At 34.9% G+C, this 20,035-nt stretch overlaps 1 protein-coding gene across 6 annotated transcripts in view; it reads left to right on the top strand.

Annotated features, from left to right (window-relative positions):
* INTS2 (integrator complex subunit 2) overlaps nucleotides 1-20,035 on the top strand; it is a 56,027-nt gene that overhangs the window by 16,434 nt on the left and 19,558 nt on the right. For all 6 annotated transcript variants that reach the window (XM_057715480.1, XM_057715481.1, XM_057715479.1 and 3 more), the window contains exons 10-16: nucleotides 2,198-2,269; nucleotides 2,358-2,472; nucleotides 4,614-4,682; nucleotides 6,542-6,676; nucleotides 7,811-7,987; nucleotides 8,799-8,910; nucleotides 19,454-19,558. In XM_057715480.1, coding sequence (XP_057571463.1) covers nucleotides 2,198-2,269; nucleotides 2,358-2,472; nucleotides 4,614-4,682; nucleotides 6,542-6,676; nucleotides 7,811-7,987; nucleotides 8,799-8,910; nucleotides 19,454-19,558 — 785 coding nt within the window. The remainder of the gene's footprint in view (nucleotides 1-2,197; nucleotides 2,270-2,357; nucleotides 2,473-4,613; nucleotides 4,683-6,541; nucleotides 6,677-7,810; nucleotides 7,988-8,798; nucleotides 8,911-19,453; nucleotides 19,559-20,035) is intronic.

Below are 20,035 nucleotides of genomic sequence, written 5' to 3'. Positions count from 1 at the left end.
GCTCTCTGGTTGAGGTGCGCAGGCTCAGTAGTGGTGGTGTACAAGCTTAGTTGCCCCGCAGTATGTGGGATCTTAGTTCCCTGACTAGGGATCAAATCCATGTCCCCTGCTTGCAGGACGAATTCTTTACCACTGGACCACCAGGGAAGTCCCTTCTCTGTAATTCTGAGTTCTGCTCAAAATGCTTCTCTAAACTAAATTTCATTTTCCAGGTAAAAGGTGATCTGAATTATTACTTTCCTTATACTCAATTTGTGACTTTTTGATGATTAAGGTTTTTTTTTTTTTTGGCTGCATTGGGTCTTCGTTGCTGCTTGCAAGTGGGGACTACTCATAGTTGTGGTGAGAGGGCTTCTCAGTGTGGTGGCTTCTCATGTTGTGGAGCACAGGCCCTAGAGTGTGCGGGTTTCAGTAGTTGTGACGCATGGGCTCAGTAGTTGTGGCTCACAGGCTTAGTTGCTTGATGGCATGTGGGATCTTCCTGACCCAGGAATTGAGCCCATGTCCCCTGCATTGGCAGGTGGATTCTTAACCATTGCAACACCAGGGAAGTCCCGATGATCAAGTTTTTTTTTTTTAAAGAACTTTTGTTGACATACAATTGACATACAATATACTTCATATATTTATTTATTTTTATTTTTATTTTTTTGGCATCTGGGCAGGAACAGTGTCTTTAAGAACTTTTATTGGCATACAGTTGACATACAATAAACTGAATATATCCAAAATGTGCAATTTGATATTTTTTTTCTTATTAGTAATGTATATATGGCAATCCCAGTGTCCCAGTTCATTCTCCCCCAACCCTCCCCGCTTTCCCCACTTGGTGTCCATGTGTTTGTTCTCTACATCTGTGTCTCTATTTCTACCTTGCAAACCAGTTGATCTGTACCATTTTTCTATATTCCGCATATATGTGTTAATATATGATATTTGTTTTTCTCTTTCTGACTCACTTCACTCTGTATGACAGTCTCTAGGTCCATCCATGTCTCTACAAATGTCCCAGTTTCATTGCTTTTTACAGCTGAGTAATATTCCATTGTATATATGTACCACATCTTCTTTATCCATTCCTCTGTTGATGGACATTTAGGTTGCTTCCATGTCCTGGCTATTGTAAATAGTGCTGCAATGAACATTGGAGTGCATGTGTCTTTTTGAATTGTGGTGTTCTCTGGGTATATGCCCAGTAGTGGGATTGCTGGGTCATATGGTAACTCTATTTTTAGTTTTGCAAGGACCCTCCATACTGTTCTCCATGGTGGCTGTATCAGTTTACATTCCTACCAGCAGTGCAAGAGCGTTCCCTTTTCTCCACACCCTCTCCAGCATTTACTGTTTGTCGATTTTCTGATGATGCCCATTCTAACCGGTGTGAGGTGATACCTCATTGTAGTTTTGATTTGCTTTCTCTAATAATTAGTGATGTTGAGCAGCTTTTCATGTGCCTCTTGGCCATCCGTATGTCTTCTTTGGAGAAATGCCTGTTTAGGTCTTCTGCCCGTTTTTTGATTGGGTTGTTAGTTTTTTTGATATTGAGTTGCATGAACTGTTTATATATTTTGGAGATTAGTCCTTTGTTGATGCGTTTGCAAATATTTTCTCCCATTCTGAGGGTTGTCTTTTCATCTTGCTTATAGTTTCCTTTGCTGTGCAGAAGCTTTGACGTTTCATTAGGTCCCACTTATTTATTTTTGTTTTTATTCCTGTTACTCTAGGAGGTGGGTCAAAAAAGATCTTGCTGTGATTTATGTCAAAGTGTTCTTCCTGTGTTTTCCTCTAGGAATTTTATAGTGTCTGGCCTTACATTTAGGTCTTTAACCGATGATTATTGTCACACTAGATTTTTCTCTATATGAAATAAGTATCAGCTGTTAGTATGTACAGTTCTAACATTTCAGTCCCTAACCTTTGTTTTTCCAAGGAATGTGGGGACATTTACTCTCTCCAACCTTCAATTGCCATAACTGAGAGTTTGAGAGGGTTTGACTATTCATATTCATAGAGAAAAGTAAAGGTTCTCATTCTTCTGTAGAAGTACTTCATATCTCAATGACAATTAATGGCCAATTCAACAAGCAAGTAATTTAAGGAAAAAATAATTTCTACCAAAGATAATTCCAGAATGCTTTTTTATTCTTATGCTTGTATATCTGATTTAAACCAGTGACTTCTGGTATGTTTTAAATAGTACACCTGAACAGGAGCAGCTAATGGTAGTGTGGCTAAGCTGGATGATAAAAGAAGAAGCTTATTTTGAGAGGTAAGATGACTTCATTTGTTTTAGTTAGCTGAGTAAGTTTTTCTTATCCTTTCTTTGGAAATTCATATTTTCTCTTCTGTTTCAACAGTACTTCAGGCGTCTCTGCTTCTTTTGGGGAGATGTTATTATTGGTTGCTATGTACTTTCATAGCAACCAACTTAGCGCTATCATTGACTTGGTCTGTTCCACTTTGGGGATGAAGGTAATTTCCTTTTGTCTTCTTTCTAAAGAAGGTCTTTCTAAGCTGGACATTTTCTTATAATGTTAAGTAAATGGATTGTTTTTATTCTGAAGTAATTTTAGTTGTTTAGTAGTTTGAAACTATCAGAAGGTCTTAGAAAAAAATACATTATGAAAACATTATTCACAAGAATAATAAAAGTTCTGTGTAGAAAGCTTAGAAAACACAATAAAGAAGGGAAAAATATAATTCCATGTTCAGAGATATGAAGTACTGTTAATAGTCTGGTATCTGTTTTTTCTTTAAATTGATATACATATTTTGTAATTTTAATGAACTTACCAATATATGAAGAGCACTTCCTCACATCAGTAAATTTTCTAATACAACATAATTTTCAGTGGCTGCATTGTCCATCATACGGGCTGATCATGACATTCTTAATGGATCCTTTCCTATTTGCCCTGTAGATTTTCCAGTTTCTGAATAATGCTTAGATGAATATCTTTATGTATGTAAATACACGCACGGGCACACATACATGTATATCTTCAAACACTGTTTGGATTATTTCCTTAGGACAAAGTTCTTGAAAGCGGTACTAAGTAAAAGCATGATGATGTTAAACTGTTTAATGAGTATTGTCAGATTGTCTTCCAGAAAGGTTATACCAGTTTAACTGTTCTCATTAGTGAATGAGAGTGCCTATTTTCCTAAATTCTCACTGTCACGGGGCATTACCATTCTTTTTAATTTTTGCAAATATGATGAAAAATGGTCTTACTTATTTTGCATGTCTTTGATTACCAGTGAAACTCTGGTTATTATTATTATTATTTTAATTTATTTTATTGGCTGTGTTGGGTCTTTTTTGCTGTGCGTGGGCTTTCTTTGGTTGTGGTGAGTGGGGGCTACTCTTTGTTGTGGTGCACGGGCTCCTCATTGCTGTGGCTTCTCTTGTTGTGGAGCACGGGCTCTAGGCGGGTGGGCTTCAATAGTTGCAGCACATAGGCTCAGTATTTGTGGCTCACGGGCTCTAAAGCGCGGGCTTATTAGTTGTGGCGCACGGGCTTAGTTGCTCTGCGGCATGTGGGAGCAGGGCTCGAACCTGTGTCCCCTGCATTGGCAGGCAGATTCTCAACCACTGTGCCACCTAGGAAGCCCCATTATTATTTTTTATAGTTATAGTTTATATAGAGGTTTTTTGGGGTAGTTTTAAAAAGTCTATGTGTTTTAGCTGGTTTATTTCTTTTGTGAAAGGCTAGTTGATGTACCAGTTTTTCTGTATGGATTTTTATTGATTTTTCCCTTTACTCATTCAGAAGGGCTCTTTATATGTAAATGAAATGCTGTTATGCCTTATATAGCATATTGGGTTAGCCAAAAAGTTCCTTTGGGTTTTTCCATAACATGTTACAGGAAAACCTGAACGAACTTTTTGGCCAACCCAATATTTCATTGATTTCGACACATATTTTACCCAATATTGAAACTTGGATTCATTTTACAGTTGATGTGTAATGTTAATGTGATAGTGTTTCCCCTCTTTTTTTCTTGAAAAGCTACTATTAAATCAGCAGAGCATCTTATAATCCGTATTGTCTTTAAAAGTGCAGAAGTACAATATAATATGTTGCAGTTGATTTTTCCCAGTTTTTTTTGCCATGTGAAAATTATTATTTTCTATGTGTATAATATATTAAGTATTCCTTTTGTGGTTCTTACTTTGTTTTTATGCTTAGAAATGTTTTTCTTTCCTCAAGTTTATAGAAATGTTCACCTATATTTTCTTCTAGTGTTTTTGTGGCCTCATGTTTTACATTTAAATCTTTAATACATTTGGAGTTGATTTTGGGTTTGGTGTCATGTGCAAATCTTTATGGGTATTATCCAGAGAGCTAGCCATCCCACCTCCATTTATTGAATAATCCACTTCCCACTGAGTTGAAATGCCAATAATGGTATATTTACTAAGTACTTTTTTATGTTGGTTCAGTTTCTGAGGAAAAACACACTTTAATGTTGGGTTTGAGAAGCTACTTTTGAAATAGAGTGTTTGAACATTAATTTTATATATCACAGTCGATAATACATTTACCAGAGAACATTGTTCTTCATATGTTTTATTTTCACATGCTATTGAAATTCTTTTGGCTGTTTAGATTGTAATTAAGCCAAGCTCCTTGAGCAGGATGAAGACTATCTTCACACAGGAAATTTTTACTGAGCAGGTACTTCTTTTAACTTTATTCTTAGGTAATTCTTTAACTTTCTTTTACAACATTCTTTGGGGAAAAACTTGTATGTTTCAGTTTAAGAGAAATATATAGTCTTTTTATTCCTTTTTAGTTTCCAGTGATGATTTATTTAATCTTTGAAACTTCTGTAAAGACTAATCCTATTCAAAATTTACTTTTTTTTCTTTTTAAAATTGCTATTTTTAAAAAAAAATTATTTAATTTTATTGGTTGTGTTGGGTCTTTTTTTTTTTGCTGTGCGCGGGCTTTCTTTAGTTGTGGTGAGTGGGGGCTACTCTTCGTTGTGGTGTGCGGGCTCCTCATTGCTGTGGCTTCTGTTGTTGTGGAGCATGGGGTCTAGGCACGTGGGCTTCAGTAGTTGCAGCACATGGGCTCAATAGTTGTGGCTCACGGGCTCTAAAGTGCAGGCTCCGTAGTTGTGGCACAAGGACTTAGTTTCTCCGCGGCATGTGGGATCTTCCTGGAGCAGGGATTGAACCCATGTCCCCTGCATTGGCAGGCTTATTCTTAACCACTGCGCCACCTAGGAAGCCCTAAAATTTACTTTTAAAGCTATTTACTACATAAACAAAAGCATGTAGTAAATAAATTTACATATTTTGGAGACTTTGAGTAGATACTTCAGATATAGTCTTAGATATTGATGGTAGGGATGTCACATAGCGTAATCAATTGGTATTGTCAGGAGAAAAATAACAGAGACTATTTAAACCTTTCAGCTGTAAGGTGCATGTCTAACTGGATTATAAGCTTGCGTCTAAATTCCTTATTCTAGTCCTGTTCTCATTTGGTCTCAGCACTTTTGTCCATGGATAATCCTAATGATATTTTAATTTTTCAGTGATGGAGACTATTCTCTTTTTTTTTCTTTTATTTTTTAATTGATAGGTGATTTACAATATTGTGTTAGTTTCAGATATACAGCAAAGTGATTTGGTCATACATATATATGTGTATATATCTATGTTCTTATTTTTTCGATTCTTTTCCATTATAGTTCATTATAATATATTGAATATAGTTCTCTGTGCTGACAGTAAATCCTTATTGTTTATTTTATATATGATAGTATGCATCTGTTAATCCCATACTCTGAATTTATCCTTCCCCGTCCTTCCCCTTTGGTAATCATAAGTTTGTTTTCTGTGTCTGTGAATCTGTTTCTATTTTGTAAATAGGTTCATTTTTACTGCTTTTTAGATTCCACATATAAGTGATATCATAAAATATTTGTCTTTCTCTGCCTGACTTACTTCACTGAGTATGGTAATCTCTAGGCTCTTCTATGTTGATACAAATGGCATTATTTCATTCTTTTTTATGGCTGAGTAATATTCCATCATATATATACACACATATATGTATACACACACACACACACACACACCCACACACCCCATTCATCTGTTGATGGATACTTAGGTTGCTTCCATGTCATGGCTGTTGTAAATAGTGTCACCATGAACATTGGGATGCATGTATCCTTTTGAATTAGAGCTTTTTTCTTTGATGGAGACTCTGCTAAAATTTAAAATTAATTCCCAGGTTCATTTATCAATTTAAATCTCAGAATACAAAAATATGTATATGTCTTAATTTGAAAGTACTCATAGATCTGTAATTGTTGCTTCTTTTAGGGTAATTAATACTCTCAGAATTCTGTGGAAGTCCAGTGGTTAGGTCTCTACGCTTACACTGCTGAGGGCATGGGTTCAGTCTTTGCTGCAAACCACATTTGTATTAAGTATTGACAGTCTACCTGGCTAATCTTCTTTCAGAATAATTTTAAATTTGGTTCTGTCATATGTATTAATACTATTTTTCCCTTTTAGGTTGTCACTGCTCATGCAGTTAGGGTCCCTGTCACCAGCAACCTAAGTGCCAATATTACTGGATTTTTGCCTATTCATTGTATTTACCAGCTTCTGAGGAGTCGATCCTTTACCAAGCACAAAGTATCAATAAAAGTATGACCTTACTTTTACATTTCAAGCTACAACCTAAGTTAATGCTTTTTTCCCATTTCTATTTCAGTTTATAGACCTTTACTGTGGATTTTGTGTGTGAAATGTGTCTAGTTACTAATCGTTATATATAGTTATAGTAATTAGGCTCTTAATTTCATATTTTTAAGACAGTATAACTGTTCACTTATTTACAAAATGTACACTGGTACCTTTTAAATTTTCAGTAATAGCATTTAGCTATTTCATTAAACCTTAGTAGAAATTGCCATTTTTTATACTTGGTTTTGTTCACCAAACTGAGAAAGTTGCTGGTTAGCCATGACCAGTATTTGTACATTTGTCACGAGGCCATCTCCCATCTAACCTGCACGTATTTTTGATATGTTTTCAATTTGTTACGTAGTTGGCCATATCAAACAGTTAAAAGATCCTCTAAAGAAAAGGCTGAACCCCAGAAGGTAAAAGAAATCTGTTTGAACCATTTCTAAGAGGCTATGTTACTTATAAAGAACCGTGAACAATATATGCATTGATATATTTAATTATGCTCATCTTTATGATTTAGTTATTTTCCATCTTGATTGTATCTTTTGCCTCTTTATATTTTTAGCAAGTGAAATGGATAAAAATTAAGAGTCCAAATGCACACCCAACATTTCTTCTTGGTCTCTATTTGGTAGATAGCTAATCTCCCATAAATGGTTGCCAAAGCCACTTTCTTAATCTGAGGGTTTGTTGTGAAGAACTGTGTCTCTCCCTAAATTTCTTTCTGTTGTGGGGTATTGTACAGCAACACATATGGGGCTCTAAATACAGAGATAGAAGGGACTTAACAGTGTTTTCCCCACTACTTAAAAACTAACAAATTAAAAACCCAAAGTTCAAACTCAGAACTCAAACTCATCATTGTAGATTTATCTTCTACTGGACAATATTCTCGACTTTAGGATATAAAAGTATTTATTTTTAAATCACAGGCAGTTGTGGAACTGGATAGTATATTTAATAGTTGCTAAAAGTTAATAGTGAGTTTCACTGATTCATAAATCATGTAAAATTATATGTGCTTTAAAAATTTTGCTTGCTTTTTCTTATTGCCATAATTGATTTAGTGCCTGTACCCTTCTTTTTTAGGACTGGATTTATAGACAGCTCTGTGAAACCTCCACTCCACTCCATCCTCAATTACTTCCTCTGATTGACGTGTACATAAATTCTATACTTACTCCTGCATCTAAATCTAATCCAGAAGCCACAAATCAGCCAGTCACAGAACAGGAGATACTCAGTATTTTCCAAGGAGTCATTGGGGTAAAATAGTGTTTTTTTTTACATTTATTAACTTATTTTTCTTTTATTCTTCAGACTGACTCCACATTTTTTCCCTGACTATTAAAGGAGAACAACTTCTAGGTGGTTCTGAATTTAAAATGGTACTCAGTTTTTTAGATCGCTTATAAATATTAAAAGAGTGGTATTAGTTCCAAGTGGTTTGTTTAATAGGCACTTTTCAAGAAACCTTTTCATTTTATTTATTTTTTGGCCACACCCTGCCCCTTGTATTGTGAGCTTGGAGTCTTAACCACTGGACCGCCAGGGAAGTCCCAAGAACTCAATTTTAAGGCTTAAGGAGTGCCCTGGAGGTTGTGTGTTTAACAAAGGACTGTATGACATTTCAACACATTCAACCAGCTTTATTTAGCTTCCTGATAATCTAAGATCTACCAGATTATTTATGGAAAATATGAAGAAAATCTTTTTTCCCCAGATATACTTAACTGTACATTACCTTTTTAGGAATTATTTTCTTCATGGTAATTTCAGATAATACTTGAGGCTCCTGTAAAGTTTTTTCAGAAGCAGCCTGATGGGACTGCTGTTGCCTTTTTTTTCTTATCTTAAAGACTGTTAAGCATGTTGCTTTTCATCTCCCAACCCATCTCAGATTTAACTTAGACTTCAGGTTGTCTCTTTGAGTTTAATGTGAACACAGCAACATTTCTCCCAATTTGTTTGAGCTTGGGAGCAGCAACACTGAATAATCTATTTTGAATACTTTTGCTATCAAAAAGCACTCATGAAGTTTAACAGTATTTTAAAGTATTTATAATATTACCTCCAGGGTGACAACAACATCCGCTTTAATCAGCGTTTCAGTATCACAGCACAGCTTTTGGTGCTTTATTATATACTCTCTTACGAAGAAGCTCTCCTAGCAAACACAAAGACTTTAGGTAAGTTGTACATAGGAAGTATTTCTAGTGATAGTTCATCTTATTTGCTTATATTTTGTTACTTTCCAGGCTGCTATATGAGAAAATAAGGTCAGATATTCTAACAAGCTCCAGCATCATTCTGTAGTCTTCGCAGTGTAGGCATTGTGTACTCTGATGCATAAATACGTGTATGTGTGGGCATATGGCCATCCCTGAAGGCTCAGTGCTGCTTTAGCAGGCAGAATTAATGGATAACTGTCTGTATTTTAACAATTCTAGTGACCTTACTAACTAAATGTAAATTAGGAGATAAACCTGAACTGCAACTGAAATTTTTTTGCTTGATTTCAATCTTTGCCCTATTCTTCCTTCCATTAGTGTGAAGAGAACAATCTAATCAAACAATAGAAAAAAAACAATAGTAGAGTTTCCTTTGCCATTAAAATTATCACTAAACTAGGCTTTCAGACTTAGCTATTTCATATGTTAAAAGGACAGATTTAGCATAGATGATATTAGGATAAAATAGTATGTTTTCCTTTATTTGAAAAAGAAAATTCACCTATATTTAAGGCTTGTTACATGTATTTAGTTCCATATTTGAAACAAAAACAGTGTCATTAAAAAGTTGTAGGCATTGAGTATATAATGCAGGGAGGTTATTTTGTCATAGCTGAGTGATTTTACTTTCTGAAAGCTGTAAATTAAAGTTACTTTTCAGTGTGTGGCAGATCAGTTTCTTTTATTTATCCAAAGTGTTGCGTGTTAAATATACTGTGAATTTCTCAGCTACTCTCTTTCCTGACTACAGTTGTTAGGGTTGTACAGATGATATCCCACAGCTATAATTATAGTCTTTGTCATATTAGGGAGAAGATGGGCTAATAATAAGCATTAGGTAATAGTCTCCCACTTTCATCCACATGTAACTCATCCTGTTAAGGAATATGACACTTATGATTTAACAGATAGTAGAGGAATGAGTTACAAGGAGGTATTCTGGGGAGAACTCAGAACATTAATACTGTATCAGGGGACGAAGATGCACCCTTAGTTTTAATTTAAATTACTGTGTAGCCAAAAAATCTTAATACAGAAAAGTACAGAGACTAGTATAGCCAACTTTTGTGTATATACCATGCAGAATTATCAAGTCACTCAATTTTTAAGACTGGCAGAACCTTTAAAGATTATGAATCCCAGTCCCCAATGATGTGCTTAGTTCAACTCTGTGTTTGGGTGAAGCTGGTGTTCTTTATGCAATAATCTGTTGGATCTTAATTAATTGGAAAGTTAAAGATTTTAGGTTAGGAGTACAACTCGGCCTGGATTTTTTTTTAAATTAATTTTTAAATTTTTATTGGAGTATGGTTGCTTTCCAGTGTTGTTTTAGCCTCCACTGTACAACAAAATGAATCAGCCATACACATACAGATATCCCTTCCCTTCTGGACTTCCCTCCCATTTAGGTTACCACAGTGCATTAGGTAGAGTTCCCTGTGCTACATACAGTATGTTCCCCTTAGTTGTCTATTTTATACATAGTATCAATAATGTATATGTGTCTACGGGGATATGTGTATAAAAACAGATGATTGAACTTGGTGTACCCCCCCAAAAATAATAAATAAATAAATAAATAAAATTAATTAAAAAAAATAATAATGTATATGTGTCAATCCCAGGAATTGGGAGACTGGGATCAACTCAGCCTGGTTTGAGTACTGGAAAAGGAACTGGGAGATTAGAGGGAAGTTATTAGGTTTTACTAAGATTCTAGGCAAAAGATGGTGGTGGTTTGGACTGGTAGCAGTGTATGTGTATTTTGAAAGTGGAGCTGAGGGGTTTTGCTGATGGATTCATGAGATTTGAGAGATAGGAGCCAAGACTGATGTGGAGGCTTTTGGCCTGACCTATAAAATGGCTATTGACTGAAATAAATGAGCAGGTTTGTGGGGGATCAGAAGCTAGTTTTGGATGTATTAAGTTTGAGATGTCTGATAGACTTTCAAGTAGGGATGTTATGGAAACAGTTGCAAATACTGGCCTGGAATTTAGGGGAGATACCCAGGCTGAAGCTTTGAGATTCTTCAGCATATATATGATTTTTAAAATCATGATATTAAGAAAGATTACCAAAGGGCAAGGTGTGGGAGGAGACTTAGGAGGATGTGTTGTCCTGGAGGTTGGCCAAGGAAAAAATGTTTTAAAGAGGAGAGAGAGATTACCTGTGTCAAATGATGTTGATGGATCAAGTAAGGTTAGGACTCAGGCTCAGCTGATGACTGCATATAGCTTGCTGGAGGTCCTTTGATCTTTACAGTTTTACTAGTAAAGTTACCACTTTTTTTCAGGGTGAAAGCCTGATTGTAGTGAATTCAAAACAAAATTAGAGGACATATACTAGAGACAGTGCGGTAGAACTAAGAATGTTTGTGTGTTGTTGGGAGTAATATAGTAGAGATAGAAGGTTGATGAGAGAACCCCTGGAGAGATGTCCTTGATAGGTGAGAGGAGATTGGGATGCAGAAGATAAATGGAGGGATTGGAGAATCTTTGCTTGGAGAATTTTTTCCCATAGTTTAGGAGATTGTTTTTTAGTCTAGTTTCTTATTGCCAAAGAGAATAAATTGCAGAATAGGTCACAACATGAGAGAATTTTGCTTTTCCACAGCCAAAAAAAGGTAAGTATTATGCCTCAAATTTATTCCTACCTGTGAAGTTGTGTTGTAGTTTCAGTACCTTGTTAACTGGTCTGTGGTTTTGGCCTTTATAATAAACATTAGCAGCCACCAGGTAGCTGTAGAAGCTGAAGTATGGAATTCTGACACTTGAGATAGAGCCAAGTATTAGAATATCATAGTCATTAAAAAAAATGTGTTTGTATATATACATATTTTTCACATACATATTTTTGATTTGTTTTAAAATGTTTATAATGTGTATATTAATTTTAGTTAAATATTATATTGGTCCAAAAGAATATGTGTAAGAAATAATAATATAATAAATCCCTGTGTACTAATGCCCAATTAAAATATGAACATTACCGTTATATTTCCAGTTTTTAAACTTAAAAAAGTATTTCCTATTTATTACATCTGAAGACTTTATTACTAGATAAAAGTTTATTTTTATGTGCTTTTGAAGTAAAAACAGTACTAATGAATATTGAATACATGAGGAACTGTTCATCTGCTCTTAAAGCAGCCAGTGGGATCCTGAACACAATCTCACTCTGAAGTAGCTAAAAGTATTACTTACTTAACTCTCTCCCTCAAGAGTTAACTTCATTTAAAAATAAGGTATGGCTGCCTTTTCTGCTTCTGTCCTGTTTCATGTAAAATTTCCTTCTCTGTTACCAGCAGAATAAGACACAGTGGTACTTGGGAAACTGTAATGCTCATTGCCTCTAAATTCCTGAACTTGAAGTTTTTCTTTGTACTTGATAGTTATTTTCTTCACAGAAGAAAGTTAACTTCAACTGCCTCTTTCAAAATGCAGAAACCTTTAAGCAAACATTGGTAGATGTTTTTTCTTGGCAGCTTGAAGTTTCAGTGCTGTAAAATCAAGTTTGATTAAAAAAGGTTCTAATAGTTAATATGACTAATGTAGAGTAAAAGATTTTTAAATTTATTTTGTTATTTACCTAATTGCTTACATATTTTACTAAATGCAAAAGAACTGGTTTTTAAAATAAAAATATTTATTAAAAGTGTGTTTAAAAAAAAAGTGTGTTTACTGGAGAAAATTGAGGAAGTGAGAAAAGTACAGTACAAAGACCAAAATATAAACCACCCATAATTCTACTGCCCAGAGGTAATCACCATAGAATTTTGCTAGAAAACCCTTCAGTCTTTGCACATATGATAACTTTCACAGAGTTGGAATCATGTTTTTAATCTACACTTTCTACTTAATAATACATGTTAAACATTTGCCTATTATAGTAAATTTTTTCCTGAAACATGATTTGTAATAGCTATATAATATTTCCTCATAAATATGTACCATTACTTAACAAATTCCTTATTGTTGGGCATTTAAATTATTTCCAGTTTTTGCCATTAGAGAGAGTGGTGGAATGAATATCCTTAGAGCTAACTCTGTATATGGGTGTAATTAGTTCTGTCCTTAGGACAGAACTACTAAATCAAAGATTTTTGAATTATAAGATTTGAAAAAATTGCCATATTGCTTTCCAGATAGGTTATACCATTCTAGACATTTTGTATAAGACATTTGTATAAGAAGTGAGTGCAAATTTTTTTCCAGTATTGAGTGTTATCATTTGTTTATGATGTGTTTTAATTATAGAATTTTATGAAGAGGAAGCTTTTTTTAAGTTTATTTATTGGCTGTGTTCGGTCTTTGTTGCTGCACACAGGCTTTCTCTAGCGGTGGCGAGTAGGGGCTATTCTTCATTGTGGTGCGTGGGCTCCTCATTTTGGTGGCTTCTCTTGTTGTGGAGCACAGGCTGTAGGCATGCGGGCTTCAGCTGTTGCGGCACATGGGCTCAATAGCTGTGGCTCATGGGCTCTAGAGTGCAGGCTCAGCAGTTGTGGCGCATGGGCTTAGTTGCTCTGCGGCATATGGGATCTTCCTGGAGCAGGGATCAAACCTGTGTCCCCTGCATTGTCAGGCAGATTCTTAACCACTCCGCCACCTATAAAGTCCCTAAAGAGGAAACTCTTTGAAAGCAAGATACTAACATTATATGACTAAATCACCTATATTTTCTTTTAGGACATTACTATCATTTTTAAAATTTATGTATACCTTTAATTAATTTTGATGTCAAGTATGGGGTACAGATTCTTTTTTTTTTAATAATTGGTTATTTGTCAACATCACATAGTGAATAACATGTCATTTTCCTATTACTTTGAAAGTTGCTCTGATGTATATAGAAGTTTCATTACAAACCTGTGTGGTTTTTTTTTTTTTTTTAATGGTAGACATTTCCAGTCCCTTTCACCATTGTTCTTGTTCAGTATTTCTGTCCATTCTCATATACGTAATCTTTCACATGAACTTTATAATGATTTTGTCAAATTCCACAAAAGAAAATTGTATTGGGATTTTGATTAGAATTATGTTAAACATAGATTAATTTGGAGAGAATTTACATCTTTACAATATTAAGTCTTTACAGCGAGGAATATGAAATAAATTTTTTAAAGGCTTTTTTATTTTTATTTTTTTGGCTCTGCCATGCGGCTTGTGGGATTTTAGTTCCCCAACCAGGGATTGAACCTGGGCCCTGGCCGTGAAAGCACCAAATTCTAACCACTGGACTGCCAGGAAATTTTTTTCTGAAATAATTTTTTTCTTTTAAATTATTAAAATGTAAGCTTCATGGGACTTCCTAGGTGGCGCAGTGGGTAAGAATCCACCTGCCGATGCAGGGGACATGGGTTCAATCCCTGCCCCAGGAAGAGACCACATGCTGCGGAGCAACTAAGCCCGTGCGCCACAGCTATTGAGCCTGCACTCTAGAGCCCGTGAGCCACAACTGTTGAGCCCATGTGCTGCCATTACTGAAGCCCACACGCCTGGAGCCCATGCTCTGCAACAAGAGAGGCCACCCCAATGAGAAGCCCTTGCACCACAAGGAAGAATAGCCCCCGCTCTCCACAGGTAGAGAAAGTCCATGTGCAGCAACAAAGACCCAACACAGCCAATAAAATAAATAAATAAATAAATAAATAAATTTATAAAAAAAAAAAGTAAGCTTCATGAAGGTTGATTTTTTTATCTTTTTTTGCTACCATATCTAGCCTTTAGAATATTTGATACATAATAATCATTTAATAAATGAGTGAATTTATTCGTTATTTTTTTATGTCAATTAAATTTTACTTTGTATAGGTTCTGTATAATTTTTTCTTAAGTTGTTGCTGATTATAGGAAAGGTATTGACATTTAGTTTGTATTAGTTAGTCTCTGAATTTCTTAGAGTACCATTTAGAAATCTTTTTAAATTTATCAAGTGAATACTTTTTTGGCAGTTATTGAGATAATTTGTTTGGTCTATTTATATAATTTGTTGTATAATTAATATCTTTATATTTCTGGAGTGGGCTCTACTAGCTCTGGGAATGTTATTCTTTTAGCATGGTGCTAGATCTGATTTGCTTGTCTTCTTTTTTTTTAAATATGATTTTTTTACATCTGTGTTTAAATAAGTGAAATTGGCCTTTTCTCCCTGTCTTTTTCTTTTCATTTCTTTCTTCTTTTTTTTCTGGCTTTGGTATTAAGTTTACACTAATTTAATAAGTGAATTAGTTTTCCATAGCATTGTTTTAAGGACTAAAATGTCACAAAAACTAGGGGCCATGTAAATAGTATTCAAAACATTTCCACAGTTTCATTGAGGATGAGGTTAAAAGTTAGAATTGAATCATTGTAAGCCTCCATTGGAAGAAAATTGGAAATATGATTGCTTATATTGAAAATATAAAACCAATAGTCTTCCCATAGGCCTTTCATAATTATAATTTAGTCTTTTACTGAAAGATTAAGTATGTCCTTGATGTTGTATTTCACGGAGATGTTAGAAAGAAATAATTGCTTTAGGCAGGGCTTCATGGGCTGTTAGTTCTTTGATGGAATCATTAAAATGTGAACAGGATTTTGTCTTCAGTTTCATAGGTCCAGAAACTTAAATGTTGATACTTTACCCTAAGCTGATCTTGATATATCGATCTTAATATAGAATACTGGCTAACATTTGAGTGCTTATTATGTGCCAAACGCTATTTGAAGCTCTTTACACCTGTTAACTCATGTAAACCCTCACAACAGTTCTATGAGATAAGTACTGTTGTTGTCTTTATATTACAGGTGAAAACACTGAGGCACAGGGAAGTTAAGTGACTTCCCTTAGTTGTAAGTGTTGGAAACAGGATTTGACCATCACTGGAAAGTATATATATAGACACACACACACACATATATATAATTAATATATACATATATAATTAATATTAACCCATTTTTATTATTCAAAATAATCTATCTTTACTAGTGTATGTATTAGCATTTTGCCTAGTTATAATCAATCTATTTATCTTAACGATACCATTTTATATTCCATTTTTCCTCTTTAATGTTATTTCATACAAACAATAATGTTATTTTATATCCTTCAAGATGGGCCACAGAGTTGTGGTTTCAGATTGGTTTTTAGTATTGAATTTCTTTTTTCTTTTTTTTCTTTTTGTCTCTTTTTACCGTTTGACTCTCTTCACCTGTTTCTTTAACCCCTCATCCCCTGCTCCTTTGGCAACCACCAATCATTTCTCTGTGTCTTTGAGGGCTTTTTTTTAAAAATGATTCTACATATAAAAAGAGATCATATGGTATTTGTCTTTCTCTGACTCATGCCCTCCAGTTGCATCCATGGTGTTACGAATGGCAAGATTTCATTCTTTTTTGTGGCTGAGTAATATTCCAGTGTGTGTGTGTCTGTGTGTGTGTGTGTGTGTATCTCACATTTTCTTTATCCATTCATCCATTGATGGACACTTAGATTGTTTCTTTATCTTGGCTATTGTAAATAATGTGGCAGTGAACATGTGGATGTATATATCCTTTCAAGTTAGTGTTTTCATTTTCTTCAGATTAATACCCAGATGGGAAATTACTGGATCATATGGTAGTTCTATCTTTAATTTTTTGAGTAGCCTCCATACTGTTTTCTGTAGTGGCTGCACCAATTTACATTCCTGCCAGCAGTGCACAAGTGTTCCCTTTTGTCCTTATCTTCATCAGTACTTGTTTATTGTCTAATAATACTCCTTCCATCAGGTATGAGGTGATATCTTGTGGTTTTGATTTGCATTTCCCTGATGATTAGTGACATTGAGCATCTTTTCATGTACCTATTGGACACCTGTATGTCTTCTTTGGAAAAATGTCTGTTCAGATCTTCTGCCCATTTTTAAATTGGATCATTTGGTTTTTTGCTATTGAGTTACTGATTTTTTTTTAATTAATTTTTTTATTGGCTGTGTTGGGTCTTCGTTGCTGCACATGGGCTTTCTCTAGTTGCAGAGAGCAGGGGCTACTCTTTGTTGTGGTGTGCAGGCTTTTCATTGCGGTGGCTTCTCTTGTTGCAGAGCACAGGCTCTAGGCGCACGGACCTCAGTAGTTGCAGCACATGAGCTCAATAGTTGTGGCTGACAGCCTGTAAAGCGCAGGCTCAATAGTTGTGGCACATGAGCTTAGTTGCTCTGCGGCATGTGGGATCTTCCTGGAGCAGGGATCGAACCCATGTCCCATGCATTGGCAGGCAGATTCTCAACCACTGCTCCACCTAGGAAGCCCGAGTTACTGATTTTTTAAAAAGTATATTTTGCATATTAGCCCCATATCAGATATATGATTTGCAAATATTTTCTCCCATTTAGTAGGTTGCCTTTTCGTTTTTTGATGGTTTCCTTTGCTGTTCCAAAGCTTTGTAGTTTGGAGTAATCTGACTTGCTCATTTTACTTTTGTTGGTTTTGCTTTGGTGTCAACTTTAAAAAAATCACACCAAGACCTGTGTCAAGGAGCTTACCACCTATGTTTTTTTCTGAGAGTTATGTGGTTTCAGGTCTTAGGTTCAAGTCTTTAATCCATTTCAAGTTAATTTTTGTGTGTGATATAAGATAGTGGTCCAGTTTCATTCTTTTTTCATTTATTTTTATCTTCAGTTTCTTTCATTACTGGCTTGTAGTTTTCAATATATAGGTCTTTCACCTCCTTGATTACATTTATTCCTGGGTGTTTTATTCTTTTTGATGCAATTGTAAATGGGATTGATTTCTTAATTTCTCTTTCTGATTGTTATTGGTATATTAGAAATTAGATTTTTGTGTATTGATTTTATATATTGCAACTTTACTGAATTTATTAGTTTTAACAGGTTTTTCCTTTTTTTTATTCTTGTTACCTTTATGGAACTTTGGTGTCCAGAAGAGCCTCCTAAGCCACTCATTTACCAACCAACTCTACTTCCCTCTTTAGGAAATTATTTGGTTCTGGCACAAAGCCGTGTACCCTAAGGTGCTCCTTAAATGCTAGCTCCCTCATCTTACTGTAGAGGTCCCATGTATTCACCTCAGTGTTTGCACGAGAGTCACTCACACATTTGTGGGCCGAAATACTCATTGTTTTTTGTTTTTTACCACCCTCTTTTCGTTCTAACAGTGTTTTGATCGCGTCTTTAAGGTTTTCTATGTAATACCGTATCTGCAAATAGTGACATTTTTACTTCTTCCTTTCCAGTTTGGATGGTATTGGAACCAGAATTTGACTGTCAGTGGAAGCTGTGTTTTGTTTTTTAACTGTGTTTTGGGATACAGTCTTACTCAATTCATGAAAGATTTGTGTGGAAAACTGGGTTGCTAATTTATTAATTTACAGGGGGGATCATATCTAACCAAGAGGTACATGGTCTGTTTAAGCAATGATTCTCAACCTTTATTCTAACACTTGCACTCATGTGCTTTTTATCTTCAATGAAAATTTGTTGAGCTTTACATTGTGTGGTTTGTATTTGGAAAAGAATAAGTATATTGATATGCTTTTTCAAACTATGGACACTCTGGTTGAGATGCTTATATAGTTCAGTTGTACACAAGCAAAGTACCTTGAAATGAGATGAGGGAGTGAGGCATATAGCATATGGTGGAGATGAGGCAGAGAAAGAGTGTTGATTGGCAGGGACCTTTACTCTGTGGGATCTGGGAATCCATGGGAGGTTTTTGAGCATGGAGCCAGAGATGTGTGATCTGGCTAAATGAGAATTTAAATATGAAGACTATGGCAGCAGTGTGAAGGATGGATCAAAGCGAAGAGAAATTGGAGTCTGGAAAATTGAGCCATGATAGTGATTTAAATAAATGATGAGTAGGCATTGAATTAGGATAGCAGAAAAAGAATAGAAATTAAGATGGATTTGTTTAAAAAAAAAGCATAAACTTGTTAGTTGAAGGTAGAGGTTGTGAGAGAAGGAAGTCATTCATATTTCCCAATTTTCGTCAAAAAGTCAGCGCTAATATATAATATGATTAAATCAAGGCTGTTGTCATCATGAAGCTTTAAGCCATGTAGTCATGACTACATTTGGTCTTCCTAATTAGATGTGGGAGAATGTTGACTTCTCAGGTTTGGTTTGTTTGTTTGTTTATTTGTTTGTTTTAAGTGTAGGGTACTTCTGCAGGTGGCTTCTCTCACTTATGATTTTTCTTCCCACTAGTTTCAGTTTCGGGGCATTTTCGGAGATCTTGCCCTTAAGTATGTTGTTGCTCATCCTGTGTATTCACTACTTTGGTAGTGATTCTTCATCTTTTATGAACTATGTTCACAGATTAAGTGAATTAAAAGTAATTTGACATTGTGTTTGTACTCATTTGTTTTGAAGGTTAAGATTTCTATCTTTTATGAACTATATTCACAGATTAAGTGAATTAAAAGTAATTTGACATTGTGTTTGTACCCATTTGTTTTGAAGGTTAAGATTTCTATTGTTTCTGACACTGTATCTTAACATTTTTTATCTTTGACTGACAGCTGCCATGCAAAGAAAGCCCAAATCATATTCGTCATCTTTAATGGATCAGATTCCCATCAAATTCCTTATTCGACAGGCTCAAGGACTGCAGCAGGAGTTGGGAGGTACTTGTTTTATTTGCTTTTATACTGCTATCATTTATTGTTCAAAAATACCTATTTATAATGTTATAAAGTATAATAGGTGCTCAATGCTAAAACCCCAACTTAAGAGTGAAATTCCTGTTTACCTCCCTCACTGTCTTACTCCCTGCAAACCACTCCTCACCCCCAGGGCCCCAGTTTCATTTTGGTGTGTAATTTCAGATATTCCTTTCTATAGGTTGAACCACATGAAATTACAGGTATTCAACTATTTTTGACCTACAGAAATGCAGTTTCATATGGTTAAAGCTAATAGATACACACACAAGAAAAAATTATTTTTTAAAATTTTAAATGGTATTATACCCTATCTCTTCTGAGTTTTGCGTTTTTCTCTTGGAGTTTTGGAAATCTTATCATGTCACTTCATATAGATATACCTTTTTTTTTTAAGATTTATTTATTTATTTATGTTTGACTGCATTGGGTTTTTGTTGC

Source organism: Hippopotamus amphibius, chromosome 17, assembly GCF_030028045.1.
Source record: "Hippopotamus amphibius kiboko isolate mHipAmp2 chromosome 17, mHipAmp2.hap2, whole genome shotgun sequence".
In the NCBI taxonomy this organism is placed as follows: domain Eukaryota; kingdom Metazoa; phylum Chordata; class Mammalia; order Artiodactyla; family Hippopotamidae; genus Hippopotamus; species Hippopotamus amphibius.
This window is presented reverse-complemented; position numbering and strand designations above follow the sequence as displayed.